The 14,669-nt window shown below is 42.1% G+C and overlaps 1 protein-coding gene across 2 annotated transcripts in view; it reads left to right on the forward strand.

Moving 5' to 3' along the window:
• The window catches only part of LOC129855683 (protein spinster homolog 1-like), a 40,621-nt gene that overhangs the window by 12,818 nt on the left and 13,134 nt on the right, over positions 1-14,669 (forward strand). The window contains exons 9-19 of one of the 2 annotated variants that reach the window (XM_055923602.1): positions 33-98; positions 483-581; positions 708-876; positions 6,267-6,306; positions 6,523-6,554; positions 6,650-6,707; positions 6,795-6,844; positions 6,946-6,978; positions 8,896-8,944; positions 9,686-9,762; positions 12,379-12,480. In XM_055923602.1, the coding sequence (XP_055779577.1) occupies positions 33-98; positions 483-581; positions 708-876; positions 6,267-6,306; positions 6,523-6,554; positions 6,650-6,707; positions 6,795-6,844; positions 6,946-6,978; positions 8,896-8,944; positions 9,686-9,762; positions 12,379-12,480 (775 nt within the window). Of the gene's footprint in view, positions 1-32; positions 99-482; positions 582-707; positions 877-1,671; positions 3,175-6,266; positions 6,307-6,522; positions 6,555-6,649; positions 6,708-6,794; positions 6,845-6,945; positions 6,979-8,895; positions 8,945-9,685; positions 9,763-12,378; positions 12,481-14,669 lie in introns of those variants that run through there. The other variant, XM_055923601.1, reaches the window with a different exon arrangement.

Here is a 14,669-nt window from a genome sequence, read left to right on the forward strand (position 1 = left end):
TAGTCTAACCAGTTTTTTGTGTGTGTGATCAGGTGTTTATATTCCTGGGAGAGACCTTCCTGTCTATGAACTGGGCCATCGTAGCGGACATCCTGCTGGTGAGTTCAGATGCATAACCATCCCCTATCTCGCACTATCAAAAAGCAAGGCGGTTGTGCCCTATTTAATCAATGTCCATATACAGATGTTTCTGGTCAAATTTGCAAACTCACCAGGTGTGCTTGTCCGGGGCTACAACAAAAATGTGTACTAACTGGATAATATGGATTCGGTTTCTGTTGAGGAATTTAGATCATGCCAAGTCAGTGGCATATATGAATAGCCACATTTTAAGTAATGTAACTCTTTAGTGCACATGTTTGACCTTCCAACCTCAAGGTTACTTTTGTATTGTGCTGATTTATAAGATATGGAAAAATCATTTGCTAATTATTTCCTACCTCCCCTCCATCTCTCCCCCCCACTCTCCCTCTCTTTCCCAGTACGTGGTGGTCCCCACGCGTCGCGCCACGGCTGAGGCCTTCCAGATCGTTCTCTCTCACCTGCTAGGAGATGCTGGGAGTCCTTATCTCATAGGCGTGGTATGTCTCATGATTGTTATTATCGTATGTATGTGTATGTATGCATAACTACACATTTGATAAACACACCTGTCTAAAGAAAGAGTATGATCCTCATTTACTGTCTGACACCCCCCTCCCCATCAGGTGTCAGACTCTCTGAAGCAGACTGACTCGTACCTGTGGCAGTTCCGCTCCCTGCAGCTCTCCCTCCTCATGTGCGCTTTTGTGGCAGTGGGGGGCGGGGCTTTCTTCCTGGCCACCGCCCTCTTCATCGAGAAGGACCGTCAACATGCCGCAAACTACACACCCTCAGGTGAGAGGCTAAACTTGGAGCTACGTTTATGCGCCTGGGCCTCAGATTAGCAACAGGTGAAGCTATGACAGCCCAACTATGAATGAATGTGAAGTGGTGAAATTCAATGAGGAGCCTTTAAAATAAAAACTAAAATCTCATACTTTACCAGGTAAGTTGACTGAGAACACATTTTCATTTCCAGCAATGACCTGGGGAATAATTATAGGGGATGAATGAACCAATTGGAAGCTGGGGATGATTTGGTGGCAATGATTGTATGAGGGCCAGATTGGGAATTTAGCCAGTATACCAGGGTTTACACCCTTACTCTTACAGTAAGTACCATGGGATCTTACTGACCACAGAGAGTCAGGACACGTATTTAATGTCCCATCCGAAAGACTGCACCCTACACAGGGCAATGTCCCAAATCACTGCCCTGGGACATTGGGATATTTTTTTTTAGACCAGAGAAAATGTGCCTCCTACTGGCCCTCCAACACCACTTCCAGCATCATCAAGGGACTGACCAGGACCAACCCTGCTTAGCTTTAGAGGCAAGACTGCAGTGGGATGCAGGGTGCTATGCTGCTGGCCCAACACTTACTCCTGCTAACTACAGTTATGTGAAAGAGAGTGTTGAGAGCAACCACAGATGAGACCGGTAGAGATGAGTTTACAGACCACAGGTGGTGTTAGCAGAGAGAGGCTAGCAACAGTTAGAAGAAACTACCAGGTCACATATTCTGCTCATCTTGATAATCAATATACAATGCTTTAATTGTACTGTCCTGCATTTTCTTTCCTTAACAGATGATGAACCAATTGTTGTACCGAAGAGAGGCAGGTCCACGAGGGTGCCAGTATCCAGCGTTTTGATTTGAGATTAAAGGGACGTTGGCTCCTGTGGAATATGCTGCACCCTGATTGGTCCCTGTTTCAAACGCACAGCAGTTTATTTTTGTAATTTTTTTTTTTTACAATTAGGGTCTTTGATTGGACAATGCCCTATACAGAGACTTTTATTTATTATTTGTAACGTTTGAGGTGATATGGTTTTTAATACCTTTATCTGCTGAGGAACATTGCAGAGTCAGAGCTGCCAAACCGCTCCACTCATCATTTTCTGGTGTTTTTGTAGTGACCAGTCAGATATTCCACTTCTGATTGGCTTCACGTGTCGGCATGACAACATGAGACAAAGTGGCTTATGAGAAATGTATGCAGAGTAGTAAACAGGAAGTCAAAGAGCCACATCAGTGGAAGCCTAACCTCTGTGGCTGGAAGAGGTGACCGGATAGAAGAAAGCACAAGAGAGAATTTCAGAAGAGAGGCAGCTACTTTACCTGAGGGAGAGAAAGAAGCAGAAAGCCTTTTTGCGTTCCGATCTGTGCACCCCCGTTATCTCCTGTTACAGCCAATGTGTCACAGGGTCACAGATAGGGGTGTCACTCTTAGACAGACGCTCATCCGTTACCCCACAGGGAATATATGTCAACGGTAGAGAACTCCGTGGAAAACCGGCAGGATATTTTTCACCCCAGTGCTCTGATTGATTTGTAACCACTACATCCCAACTACTGCTGATGTACTTCTTGCTTAGGTCTGAAACGCAGAGATCTGATTGGCCACGGAATAACTACGACCGGACCATTTTCGAAGCCATTCCAAGCAGTGCTGTCGTCCTCCCGTCAACAAACTTAAGACTGTAAATATTATGCTTGTCCGTTCAGTGTAACCACATACTACTTACTACATACAGTATCCAACCGAGAAAAAGGGAGTTGGCAGGCACAGGCCCGTGGGAGCCGCATTGTACTCCAAACCCACCGATCGGTTGTGGGCTGTTGCATTTAACAGATTAAGCCTAATCATGCTTGTTGTTTTTTAGACCTGTTTTGGTATATTATAATAATAACACTAGATTTGTCCCTCAGCTACCTAGAACGTGGTGGAGGGACAGATGTCTGTTCCAGACTGGTACAGAAGATTAAATTTTTTTTTTTTATGCAATTACTGGTGTTCTTATGGAATGATCCTGGCGGTCAGGTGTACTTTATCTAAGGTCACAAAATCCAGAGTCACTGATGTCACAACGACCAGGAGATCAAATCAGGTCTATTACAGTTTAATTGTCTAAGGAAAATGTATATCCCTTTTTTAATGAAGGCGATTGTTACATTCTTTAAAAAAAAAAAAAAAAATGTATTGGTTATTTTGGAAAGTGAAGCCTTAAAATAATTAGTTATGTTTTTAACTTGAATTTGATTTGACGTAAACTTCCGTTGAAACATTAAAGGATGAGAATGGACCGTTGACGAGATGACTCATGGAATGATTTCTCTATGTATCTGCGCATATGTCACTTAGTGCTTTGCAGTTGCAGAGGTGAGAAATGTGTGTCTTTGAAGCTTGGATCCTGTAAGCCCATAGCCACACTTTAATGAAGGGTTGTATACTCTGCTGCACAAATACACCAAGTGCAGCTGTAGCCTCTCTCATTCAGCCTTTCTATATCTTTCCCTAACTCGTCTCCTCTCCTATGACATCTCCCTCTGCTCTGCCCCTCTCTCTATTCAGGAATTCCTCCTCTACCCTTTATTTTTCTTTCAGTTGTCTACACAGTCACTCTTTGATGGAGAGTGAGAGAGGAGCTCACTGCTTCCTTCCGTTGGTGTGGTTTCCTGTTTGTTGGGGGGGGAGGGTGAGCGAGGTAAAGCAGGTCGCTTGTGCAAAGTTCACACTATTCAATCTTACCGCTGCTTCGAGAAGGTGTGTGTGCGCCCACATGAGTGTGTACGTCCAGAGCAGTTTGACATTTTGTGTTCTTCTGAGAACTAGTGTCTTCTCAGAGGCTCTGGCAGTTAAACCAGGATGGTAACACTAAATGCAACAACGCTACCACATAGGCACCCGGCAGCCATTTTACATGTGTGGGTGCCATGCCAACCAGCATATTCTGATGGCGGTCTGCTAGAGGAGCATCTATAGTGGTGGAAACATTTCCCCTAAAATGATTGTCTGAAGAGAATAATAATGAGTACACTGATGATGGGAACACACAGCTATAGAAGGCAACATGTCGTGATTTGCCATTCCATGTCTGTCGTATACTTTCGCTACATTTCTGAATTGACTTTCAGATTCTACATTCTGACTCAAAAATAAAGCATTATTACTGACAGCTCAATTAGCAGTTGACAATAACTGATTATTGACTTGCATGGACCAAATGATGGCCAACATTCAGACCCTTGGCTAATTATTTTACTGCCCACTGTTCACTCTACAACATATACATTGGTTCAAACACAGACCCTTGGGGTACCCCGGCATAGGATTTTGATTTAGAACTATAAGATGGTACATCTTTTGAACCATGAACTGAACAATTGTCATTCCCTGTATTTTAATGTGTGTTTCAGGTCTCTCTGAGAGAGGTATTGAGAGAGGAGGCGATGAGATCAGAGGTGGGGAGAGGTGATCTGAAACAACATTGTGAGGATAGAAAAAAGGCACATTGGGGGAGGTTGAGATGACGGCGGGGTAGGAGAGTTGTTGAGAAGAGTGAGGGAGGGAGAAAGGGAAGTAGGAGGCGACTGAGCAGGTCATACAGAAAGGTGCATCGAGGAAGACACCTATGTCAAGCTGCAATAGTCAAGGTTCCTTACAGTTAACTGAAGTGTTAAATAGGGAGAGTTGCATGTGGTATGACAGGGATTTGAGCAACAGAGGTATGGTATACTGTAGATCAGATGCATCCAAAATGACGCATCTCAGTGTAGCTGACGACTGAGCTGGTCTGGGGATTGGATTGGGGTCAACTCGGCCTGAACTCGACCTCCGGTTTAGAACCAGTCTCATTGACCACCTGGCAGATCATCAGCGACCTACGACCTAACGCTCTGTTGGGAATCTACACAACACTTGCCGGTAAGAGAACTCCCTCCACTCCTACTTTATGCCTAATTTCTTAACCTCTAGGTTAGTAGAGAATAAGCTAGAACTGAAGAAGTAACTTGTTGACGTATTCACCTGAGTTGAGGTCAATCCTATTTCAATTCTGAAAGTAAACCAAATTCCAATTCCACATTTTCCCCAGTGAAAAGCATTGAAGAGTATTGTACAGTGTACTTCCTGAATTGACTAGAATTGACCCCATCCCTGGTACTTACAACAGTGTTGATTAACCCAAGATGAATTCAGTATGGAGACATGTTCACAATGTTAGAAATGACTTTGACTGTATCTGAATGTTCTTCAACATCATGGCCATCGGTACAGGGCCCAGGTTTTCTGAAGGCCTCAGGTACAGCAGCTCTACTATTACCACCTTACTTGGTCTAAGCTAACCCTTCACATCAGCCATCCCTCGCTTCCTCTCTCGCTACTAAATCTAGATCAGTCTGAGTTTGGCCGAAAAGTCACCCTCCTCATGGCTCTCCAGGAGGAGTGTTGTGACACAAAATAGCCACCAATTGTCACAATTATGGGCCCTTTCGAGTTCAACTCACTACCTATTAAAAGGTTTAGAGGGAGCAAGATTCTGCAAATGAGTAAATACCAGCCTTATGGTACCACACTGTAGTGTCATTGTAGTCGTGTCTGTTATTTTGTGTGTCGTCAGTTTTGCATGGAGTTTGTTTTATGTGCCACAGCACTAGATATTATGTGAAATACAGAAAGGTTGTATGTGTGTGTGTGTGTGATTACACATACAGTGTGTGACGAGTGTGCTGGTATTTTCTTTAATTTGAAAATACAGGAAATCCGTTTCCTGGAATTAGAAAGCTGAACTCAACCTCTGAAAGTGATAGTTAGCAAGAAAGTTAGAGACAGCATGTGTGAAATGGAGAATCAAAAACCACAAGGTAGGAAAATTACATGAGGATTTAACACCGACAACCACATTTCTATTCAGAGGTGATACAAAAAATATACTTAAGTACAAAAAAATCACTTTCAATTGAGGATCTCTGTTTAATTTGCTTCTTAGTCCAAGACTAGTCTTAATCTGGGTCAGAGAAGACAGCATAATGCTTTTAATAGTGTCATGTCAAAAGTGTAACCTGACTGGATGACTTTGTGTATTGTGTTATTCCTGCAGACAGCGATGGAGGTGTCTTTGCAGCTGTATGCGTTGCTGCTGAGTGGAGCGGTCCTCCTGTCACTCATCCTGTTGACTGGCCTGTGTCTTAGCTGCAGAAGACACAACCTGCCTAGTAATACCAAGGCTTCGTTACTGTAATCAATAAAGTTGTTTTGAATTAAATTGGGCTCTATGTAGATGTTGTCGCTGTAAATGAGAATGTTCTTCTCAGTCAGCTTAACTGGTAAAATAAGGGTTAAATGTAAATAATTAGAAATAATAAAACGCTTTTACAGAACATCATTTTCTTACTCCTCAGCGTCCATTCAGCAGCGTTACAGTGAGGATTACACTCAGCAGTAAGCACTTTTTCATAAAACAACTATTCAGTGCCTGTTAATTCAAATGAAACCAAATATTCAAAAGTTTGTGTGGCACTTGTAATATATGTCTGGTGCACTGTTTAAGTGTACCAGACGAGAACACGAAGTGGGCTTGAATGTTTGCACAAATCTCCAATTGATATCCGTGCATTTACAAACCTTTACCAACGCTCTGATTTCTTCCCCACTCAGCACCCCAGGATTCGGCTTGGCCCACCCACCATGTGAGTATGTGTGATGACGGAAGTTGTACCCAAATCTTTTCATGATACTTCTTAAGAAAAATGTGTTTATGATTATGATGAACCTTCCTCCTCAGACAACCCCTCTGCTGCCACAAGCTGGGGGGCTCCCCCTTCCAGCCTCCTTTCACCCATGTGAGTTACTACACACACACACACACACACACAGACAATGACTCATATTACCGTCAAGCGAAATGTACCCGTCTTTCTATCCCACAGTTCACCACAGATCGTTCTGAGACCGAACTCTGTCACCCCAACTGAGAATGGTGAGATGTCTCGCTCTTCCTCCACTTGTTTTCCTTCTTCCGCCACTATCTCTATAACGTCACAGTTCAGTTCCTTCTTAATAGTTAGCTTTTTCTTGCAGAGAGTAACGACGGCTATGAGAGTCCAGGAGAAGGTAACGCGAGCTTTATATCCTACCATGTTCAATAACACTGATCCCCTCAAACGTGTGTACAGTAACTGCTGAAGAAGTTTAGAAAATTTGCACATTGCTCCTTAGGTGAAAAAAAAAAGTTTTATTGTCACATACAGCAATTAGGTGCAGTGAAATGTATTATTTTACATGGTCAGCCATATGGCGCCCCTGAAGCCATGGTTAAGTGCCTTGCTCAAGGGCACAACAACACATTTTTCACCTCGTTGGCTTGGGTGTTTGAACCAGGAACACTCTAACCGCTAGGCTACTTCACATTAAACCATTCATGCAGTGCCTTTGGAAAGTATTCGGACCCCTTGACTTTTTCCACATTTTGTTAGTTTACAGCCTTATTCTAAAATTTATTTAAATAGTTTTTTTCCTCATCAGTCTACACACACTACCCCATAATGACAAAGTAAAAAAAACTTAAATTTTTTGTTGTTGAAATATCACATTTACATAAGTATTCAGACGCTTTACTCAGTACTTTGTTGAAGCACCTTTTGCAGCGATTACAGCCTCGAGTCTTCTTGGGTATGACACTACAAGCTTGGCACACCTGTATTTCGGGAGCTTCTCACATTCTTCTCTGCAGATCCTCTAAAGCTTTGTCAGGTTTGATGCACAGCTATTTCTAGGTCTCTCCAGAGATGTTCGATCGTGTTCAAGTCCGGGCCACTCAAGGACATTCAGAGACTTGTCCCAAAGCCACTCCTGCGTTGTCTTGGCTGTGTGCTTAGGGTCGTTGTCTTGTTGGAAGGTGAATTTTCGCCAGTCTGAGGTTCTGAGCGCTCTGGAGCAGGTTTTCATCAAGGATCTGTCTGTACTTTTCTCCGTTCATCTTTGCCTCGATCCTACTAGTCTCCCAGTCCCTGCCGCTGAAAAACATCCCCACGGCATGATGCTGCCACCCATGCTTCACCGTATGGAATGGTGCCAGGCATCCTCCAGAATTGACGCTTGACATTCAGGCCAAAGAGTTCAATATTGGTTTCATCAGATGGTTCATCTCATGGTCTGCAATTCTTAGGTGCCTTTTGGCAAACTCCAAGCGGACTGTCATGTGGTTACTGAGGAGTGGCTTCCGTCTGGTCAATCTACCATAAAGGCCTGATTGGTGGAGTGCTGCAGAGATGTTTGTCCTTCTGGAAAGTTCTCCCATCTCCACAGAGGAACTCTGGAGCTCTGCCAGAATGACCATCAGGTTCTTGGTCACCTCCCTGACCAAGGCCCTTCTTCCCCGATTGCTCAGTTTGGCCGGGTAGTCGTATCTAGGAAGAGTCTTGGTGGTTCCAAACTTCTTCCATTTAGGAATAATGGAGGCCACTGCGTTCTTGGGGACTTTCAATGTTACTGACATGTTTTGTTACCCTTCCCCAGATCTTTCCCTTTACACAATCCTGTCTCGAAGCTCTACGGACAATTCCTTCGACCTCATGGCTTGGTTTTTGCTCTGACATGCACTGTCAACTGTGGGACCTTATATAGACAGGTGTGTGTCTTTCCAAATCATGTCCAGGTAATTGAATTTACCACAGGTGGACTCCAAGACATAAAAACATCTCAAGGTTGATCAATGGAAACAGGATGCACTTGAGCTCAATTTCGAGTCTAATAGCAAAGGGACTGAATACTTATGTAAATCAGGTATTTCTGTTTTATATTTTTAATAAATGTGCAAAAATGTGTAAACCTGTCTTCGCTGTGTCTCTCTGGGGTATTGTGTGTAGATTGGTGAGGACTTTTTTTCTATTTTATAATAAGGCTGTAACGTAACAAAATGTGGAAAAAGTGAAGGGGTCTGAATACTTTCCAAGGCACTGTATTCTGACATGATTGATTGACAGCTGTGTGTGCGCGTGTCTCTGCGGATGTGCTCTCTCTGTTCTATAGAGTATGTCAACGAGGTGATGGATGACTATGAACCAGGATCAGGCTACCTGTGAGTTCATTTAATTTTAACAAAATACACAGAGTATACCAAACATTAGGAACACCTTCATAATATTGAGTTGCACCCCCCCTTTTTCCTTGAAGATTCTCAATATGTTGGGGCATGGACTGTACAAGGTGTTGAAAGTGTTCCAGAGGGATACTGGCCCATGTTGATTCCAATGCTTCCCACAGATTGTGTCAAGTTTGCTGGATGTCCTTTGGGTAGGGTACCGTTCTTGATACACACGGGAAACTGTTGAGCGTGAAAAACCCAGCAGCGTTGCAGTTCTTGACACAAACAGGTGTGCCTAGCCCCTACTACCATACCCCGTTCAAAGTCACTTAAATCTTTTGTTTTGCCCATTCACCCTTTGAATGGCACACCTACACAATCCATGTCACAATTGTCTCAAGGCTTATTAATCCTTCTTTAACTGGTCTCCTCTCCTTCATCTACACAGATTTGAATTGGATTTATCAATTGACATCAATAAGGGATCATAGCATTCACCTGGTCAGTCTGTGTCATGGAAAGAGCAGGTGCTCTTAATGTTTTGTATACTCAGTGTATACTGCATGTCAGTGCCTCACTGTGAATGTTACACTTTGCATTTCTAGGACTTCCTGGGGGAAAAAAGTGCCATTTTTGTTGCTGTATTGGCTAAATTAAAATAATGTTACTTCTGTGGCTATAGACTACTGGGGTCTCTCGGGTTTTGTGTAACCTCTCTCTCGCTCCTCCTTATAGAATAGTGTTACCATCAGACCTTCCTGGGACTGGGTCTCTGCGTCATTCCAACCAATGTCTCATCTCCAAAAGCACAGGTAGGTAACGTAAGGGTGGGAGAGGTGACTGAATATGACTCGTTACTTTAGCCCTTTTCGGATGGGATACATTTGAATGGGGAAGCTCAGGTAATGTAATTATGCGCACGAGCACAAATCACCACATCTGTAATTTTATTCCCGTCCGAATCTGCCATGTCAGTCATTTTTACTTGGCAGGAAGGTTATTATCCCAGCCCTAAAAACCTACTGTTTTTCGAGTTTAACAGGTACAAGTACTGCACTCAGTTTGGGTAAGAACACGGGAATAAATTGATGATTAAAACAAAGTGTTATGCACATAGCCTACAGATGAATGAACCGTTTTGTCACATATTTTAAAAGATGAAGTGAACGATATTGTGCCAATGAATTGATAAATTGCCAAATAAGTCTGGTAATTAAATGTCTGCATAGGTTCTTATTAACATGCATTAATATTTAGACTTTCTCCGAACTGAAGGCCATTAAGTCAATATTAGGCTATCCCTAGATGTGAAATCTTCATGTCTAGAAGAGCCTCGACTTTTGTCATAACGGTTCATTTTAAATAAGGGGAAAAAAAGATTTACAGCGGCAGTTTGGTATAGTTTGATTCGTCCACTGGGAAAACATGCTGGGGTAATAGTTATATAACCAGTGGTGTAAAGTACTTAAGTAAAATTACTTGAAAGTACTACTTAAATCGTTTTTGGGGGTATCTGTACTCTACTATTGATATTTTTGACAACTTTTACTTTACTACATTCCTAAAGAAAATTATGTACTTTTTACTTATTAAGAGAACATCCCTGGTCATCCCTACTGCCTCTGATCTGGCGGACTCACTAAATGCTCACATGCTTCGTTTGTAAATTGTCTTGAGTGTTGGAGTGTGACCCTGGTTATCCAAAAACTAAAATAAAACAAAAATGGTGCTGGTTTGCTTATTATAAGGAATTTGGAATCATTTATACTTTTACTTTTGTACTTAAACATGTTTAAAATCAATTACTTTTAGACTTACTCATGTAGTATTTTACTGGGTGACTTTCACTTTTACTTGAGTAATTTTCTATGAAGGTATATTTACTTTTAACAATTGGGTACTTTTCCCACCACTGTACATAACTGACGTTGTATAGTAATACTAGTCCCGTGCAAATAAATCAAATCACATTTTATTAGTCACATTCGCCGAATATAACAACCTTATGCTTGCTTACTAGCCTCTAACCAACAATGCAGTTAAAAAAAAATACAAATAAGAAATAAAAATAACAAAGAGCAGCAGTAAAATAACAATAGCGAGACTATACAGGGGGGTACCGGTACAGAGTCAATGTGCAGGGGCACCGGTTAGTTGAGGTAATATGTACATGTAGGTAGAAATATATTAAAGTGACTATGCATAGATTATAACAACAGAGAGTAGCAGTGGTGTAAAAGAGGGGGGGACAATGCAAATAGTCTGGGTAGCCATTTGATTAGATGTTCAGAAGTTTTATGTCTTGGGGGTAGAAGCTGCTTAGAAGCCTCTTGGACCTAGACTTGGCATACCAAGTCTAGGTCCCAGCCAAATGTCCCGTTGGTAGTTTAATCGTCCGCGTAGGTCATCGATTTTATTCTCCAAAGACTGCACGTTTGCTAGCAGAATGGAAGGAAGAGGGGGATTATTCGATTGCCTACGAATTCTCAAAAGGCAGCCCGCCCTCTGGCCCCTTTTTCTATGCATCCTCTTCACGCAAACTCACTGGGATCTGGGCCTGTTCCTGAGAAAGCAGTATATAATTCATGTCGGGCTCATCAGACTTGTTAAAGGAAAAAAAGGATTCTGCCAGTTCGTGGTAATTGCAGTCCTGATGTCCAGAAGTTATTTTCGGTCATAAGAGACAGTAGCAGCAACATTATGTACAAAATAAGTTACAAACAATGCAAATAAACAAACAAACAAAACAATCGGTTAGGGACACATAAAACGTCAACCTTCTTCTCCGGCGCCATTTGAATAGGGCTTTAAAGACACTTAAATACATGGATATTACACAATGCATACACAATAAAAACATTTAAGTTGAAATCACAAGTGCAATGCATGACAATATGTAGATTTAGGAGACTCAAGAGTTTTGTTGATTTAAGGGCTGTATCCAAACCGTATCACAGAAGTTCAGCTTTATAGCGTGATTGTAATGTGAAGGCTATGCCCCTGCTTTGGCAAAGACTGCATTCAAGGTAAACGCTTCAAGTTACCTTAACATTTCTAGTGCACAGTCTGTAAAGCTTCAGCGATACAGCTTGAAATAGTGTGCTAATTTGCATACATATGTTTCCAGCAGCAGATTTATTTCCTTATTCATGTTTTTGTGAAGCACATGTGCAGAACGTTATACGGAGGTTTAGAAAACGCGTCTCGATGGGCCATAAAATATTATTTGATAAAATACTATCTGGAGTATTCACATCATGTTCATATGATATGTCAATGTGGAAGCAGAGGAGGACAAAGAGCAGGGCGAGTGATGCAGTAGAAATCCGTCCTGTAGGTTTATCAGTATAAACATCACAATGGTTTTCGACCGGAGTGTAAAATACAGTATATACCTCAATCCTGTGTGTGTTTTTGTGTGTTCACAGAAAACAGTGGCGCGGTTGGCAATATGAAGATCAAAGTGAATGTCGACGTGGAAAAGAGTGATGACAGTGATGAAGGCAGCAACGACTATGTCAATACTAAAGGTATGGCCCACAGAATATAACTTTTTAGTAGGGGTGTTCCTGATTAATCAGGAATCTCTGCTTTTTTGACAGTTGTAATAACCCATGGAACTCTTTACTCTTTAGTAGCTCTTTAAAATGGTTTACTTTATTACTAACCTGGATTGTCATCCAAAACAAATTTTGTTCACATACACATGGTTAGCAGATGTTATTGTGAGTGTAGTGAAATGCTTGTGCTTTTAGTGCCGACAGTGCAGTAATATCTAACAAGTAATATCTAACAATTCCACAACAGATATCTAATACACACAAATCTAAGTAAAGGAATGGAATAAGAATATATAAATCTATGGATGAGCAATGACAGAGCGACATAGGCTAAGATGCAATAGATAGTATAGAATACAGTATTATACATATGAAATATGTAAACATTTTTAAAGTGACTAGTGTTCCATTTATTAAAGTGGCCAATGATTTCAAGTCTGTATGTAGGCAGCATCCTTTCTGTGCTAGTGATGGCTGTTTAACAGTCTGATGGCCTTGAGATAAAAGCTGTTTTTCCAGTATAATGCAGTTGATTTGCGATGATGACACAAACATTATATTAAGCAGGACAATCATAGGAGGCTTAAAATCCAATTCTAATCCAAAAGTATTGTGAATTGCACTCGTAAGCAACATGTAAATAGAGCATTTTTTTGCTGGGGCTCCAGAGTGGCGCAGCGGTCTAAAGCACTGCATCTTAGTGCTAAAGGCGTCACTACAGACCCTGGTTCGATTACAGCCACTCCATTGAATAGCAGGCTAAGTTACTGGTTGCTTTGCAGTTAGTCACTGATTCCTTCCAAATTACTCATTGTTGAATTTGCGATTTCCAACTTGTAATCTCCAACGTGCAATCTTTATGGCCGATGAGCACCGATGAGTTTTATCTATAATTTCTCTACATATAAAAAGGACTTGCCAGTAGATTGTCGACTTGATTCATGATGATGACTGCTAGCTAAGACTTTGAAAGTAAGATGTTGACATGATCAGTCCAATCAAAGCTGATGATGGCAATTTGCTTATACTCCAGAATGTTATGAAGAGTGATCAGATGAATTGCAATTAATTGCAAAGTCCCTCTTTGCCATGCAAATGAGTTGAATCCCCAAAAAACATTTCCACTGCATTTCAGCCCTGCCACAAAAGGACCAGCTGACATCATGTCAGTGATTCTCTCGTTAACACAGGTGTGAGTGTGGACAAGGCTGGAGATCACTCTGTCATGCTGATTGAGTTCGAATAACAGACTGGAAGCTTCAAAAGGAGGGTGGTGCTTGGAATCATTGTTCCTCTGTCAATCATGGTTACCTGCAAGGAAACACGTGCCGTCATCGCTTTTCATCATCGCATTGCTTTGCACAAAAAGGGCTTCACAGGCAAGGATATTGCTGCCAGTAAGATTGCACCTAAATCAACCATTAATCGGATCATCAAGGAAAGCAGTTCAATTGTTGTGAAGAAGGCTTCAGAGCGCCCAAGAAAGTCCAGCAAGCGCCAGGACCGTCTCCTAAAGTTGATTCAGCTGCAGGATCGGGGCACCGGGATCGGGGCACCACCAGTACAGAGTTTGCTCAGAAATGGCAGCAGGCAGGTGTGAGTGCATCTGCACGCACAGTGAGGTGAAGACTTTTGGAGGATGGCCAAGTGTCAAGAAGGGCAGCAAAGAAGCCACTTCTCTCCAGGAAAAACATCAGGGACAGATTGATATTCTGCAAAAGGTACAGGGATTGGACTGCTGAGGACTGGGGTAAAGTCATTTTCTCTGATGAATCCCCTTTCTGATTGTTGGGGCATCCGGAAAAAAGCTTGTCCAGAGAAGACAAGGTGAGCGCTACCATCACTCCTGTGTCATGCCAACAGTAAAGCATCCTGAGACCATTCATGTATGGGGGTGCTTCTCAGCCAAGGGAGTGGGCTCACTCACAATTTTGCCTAAGAACACAGAAATGAATAAACAATGGTCCCAACACATCCTCCGAGAGCAACTTCTCTCAACCACCCAGGAACAGTTTGGTGACGAACAATGCCTTTTCCAGCATGATGGAGCACCTTGCCATAAGGCAAAAGTGATAACTAAGTGGCTTGGGGAAGAAAACATCAATATTTTGGGTCCATGGCCAGGAAACTCCCCAGACCTTAATCACATTGAGAACTTC

Source organism: Salvelinus fontinalis, chromosome 5 (assembly GCF_029448725.1).
Source record: "Salvelinus fontinalis isolate EN_2023a chromosome 5, ASM2944872v1, whole genome shotgun sequence".
Lineage (NCBI taxonomy): Eukaryota > Metazoa > Chordata > Actinopteri > Salmoniformes > Salmonidae > Salvelinus > Salvelinus fontinalis.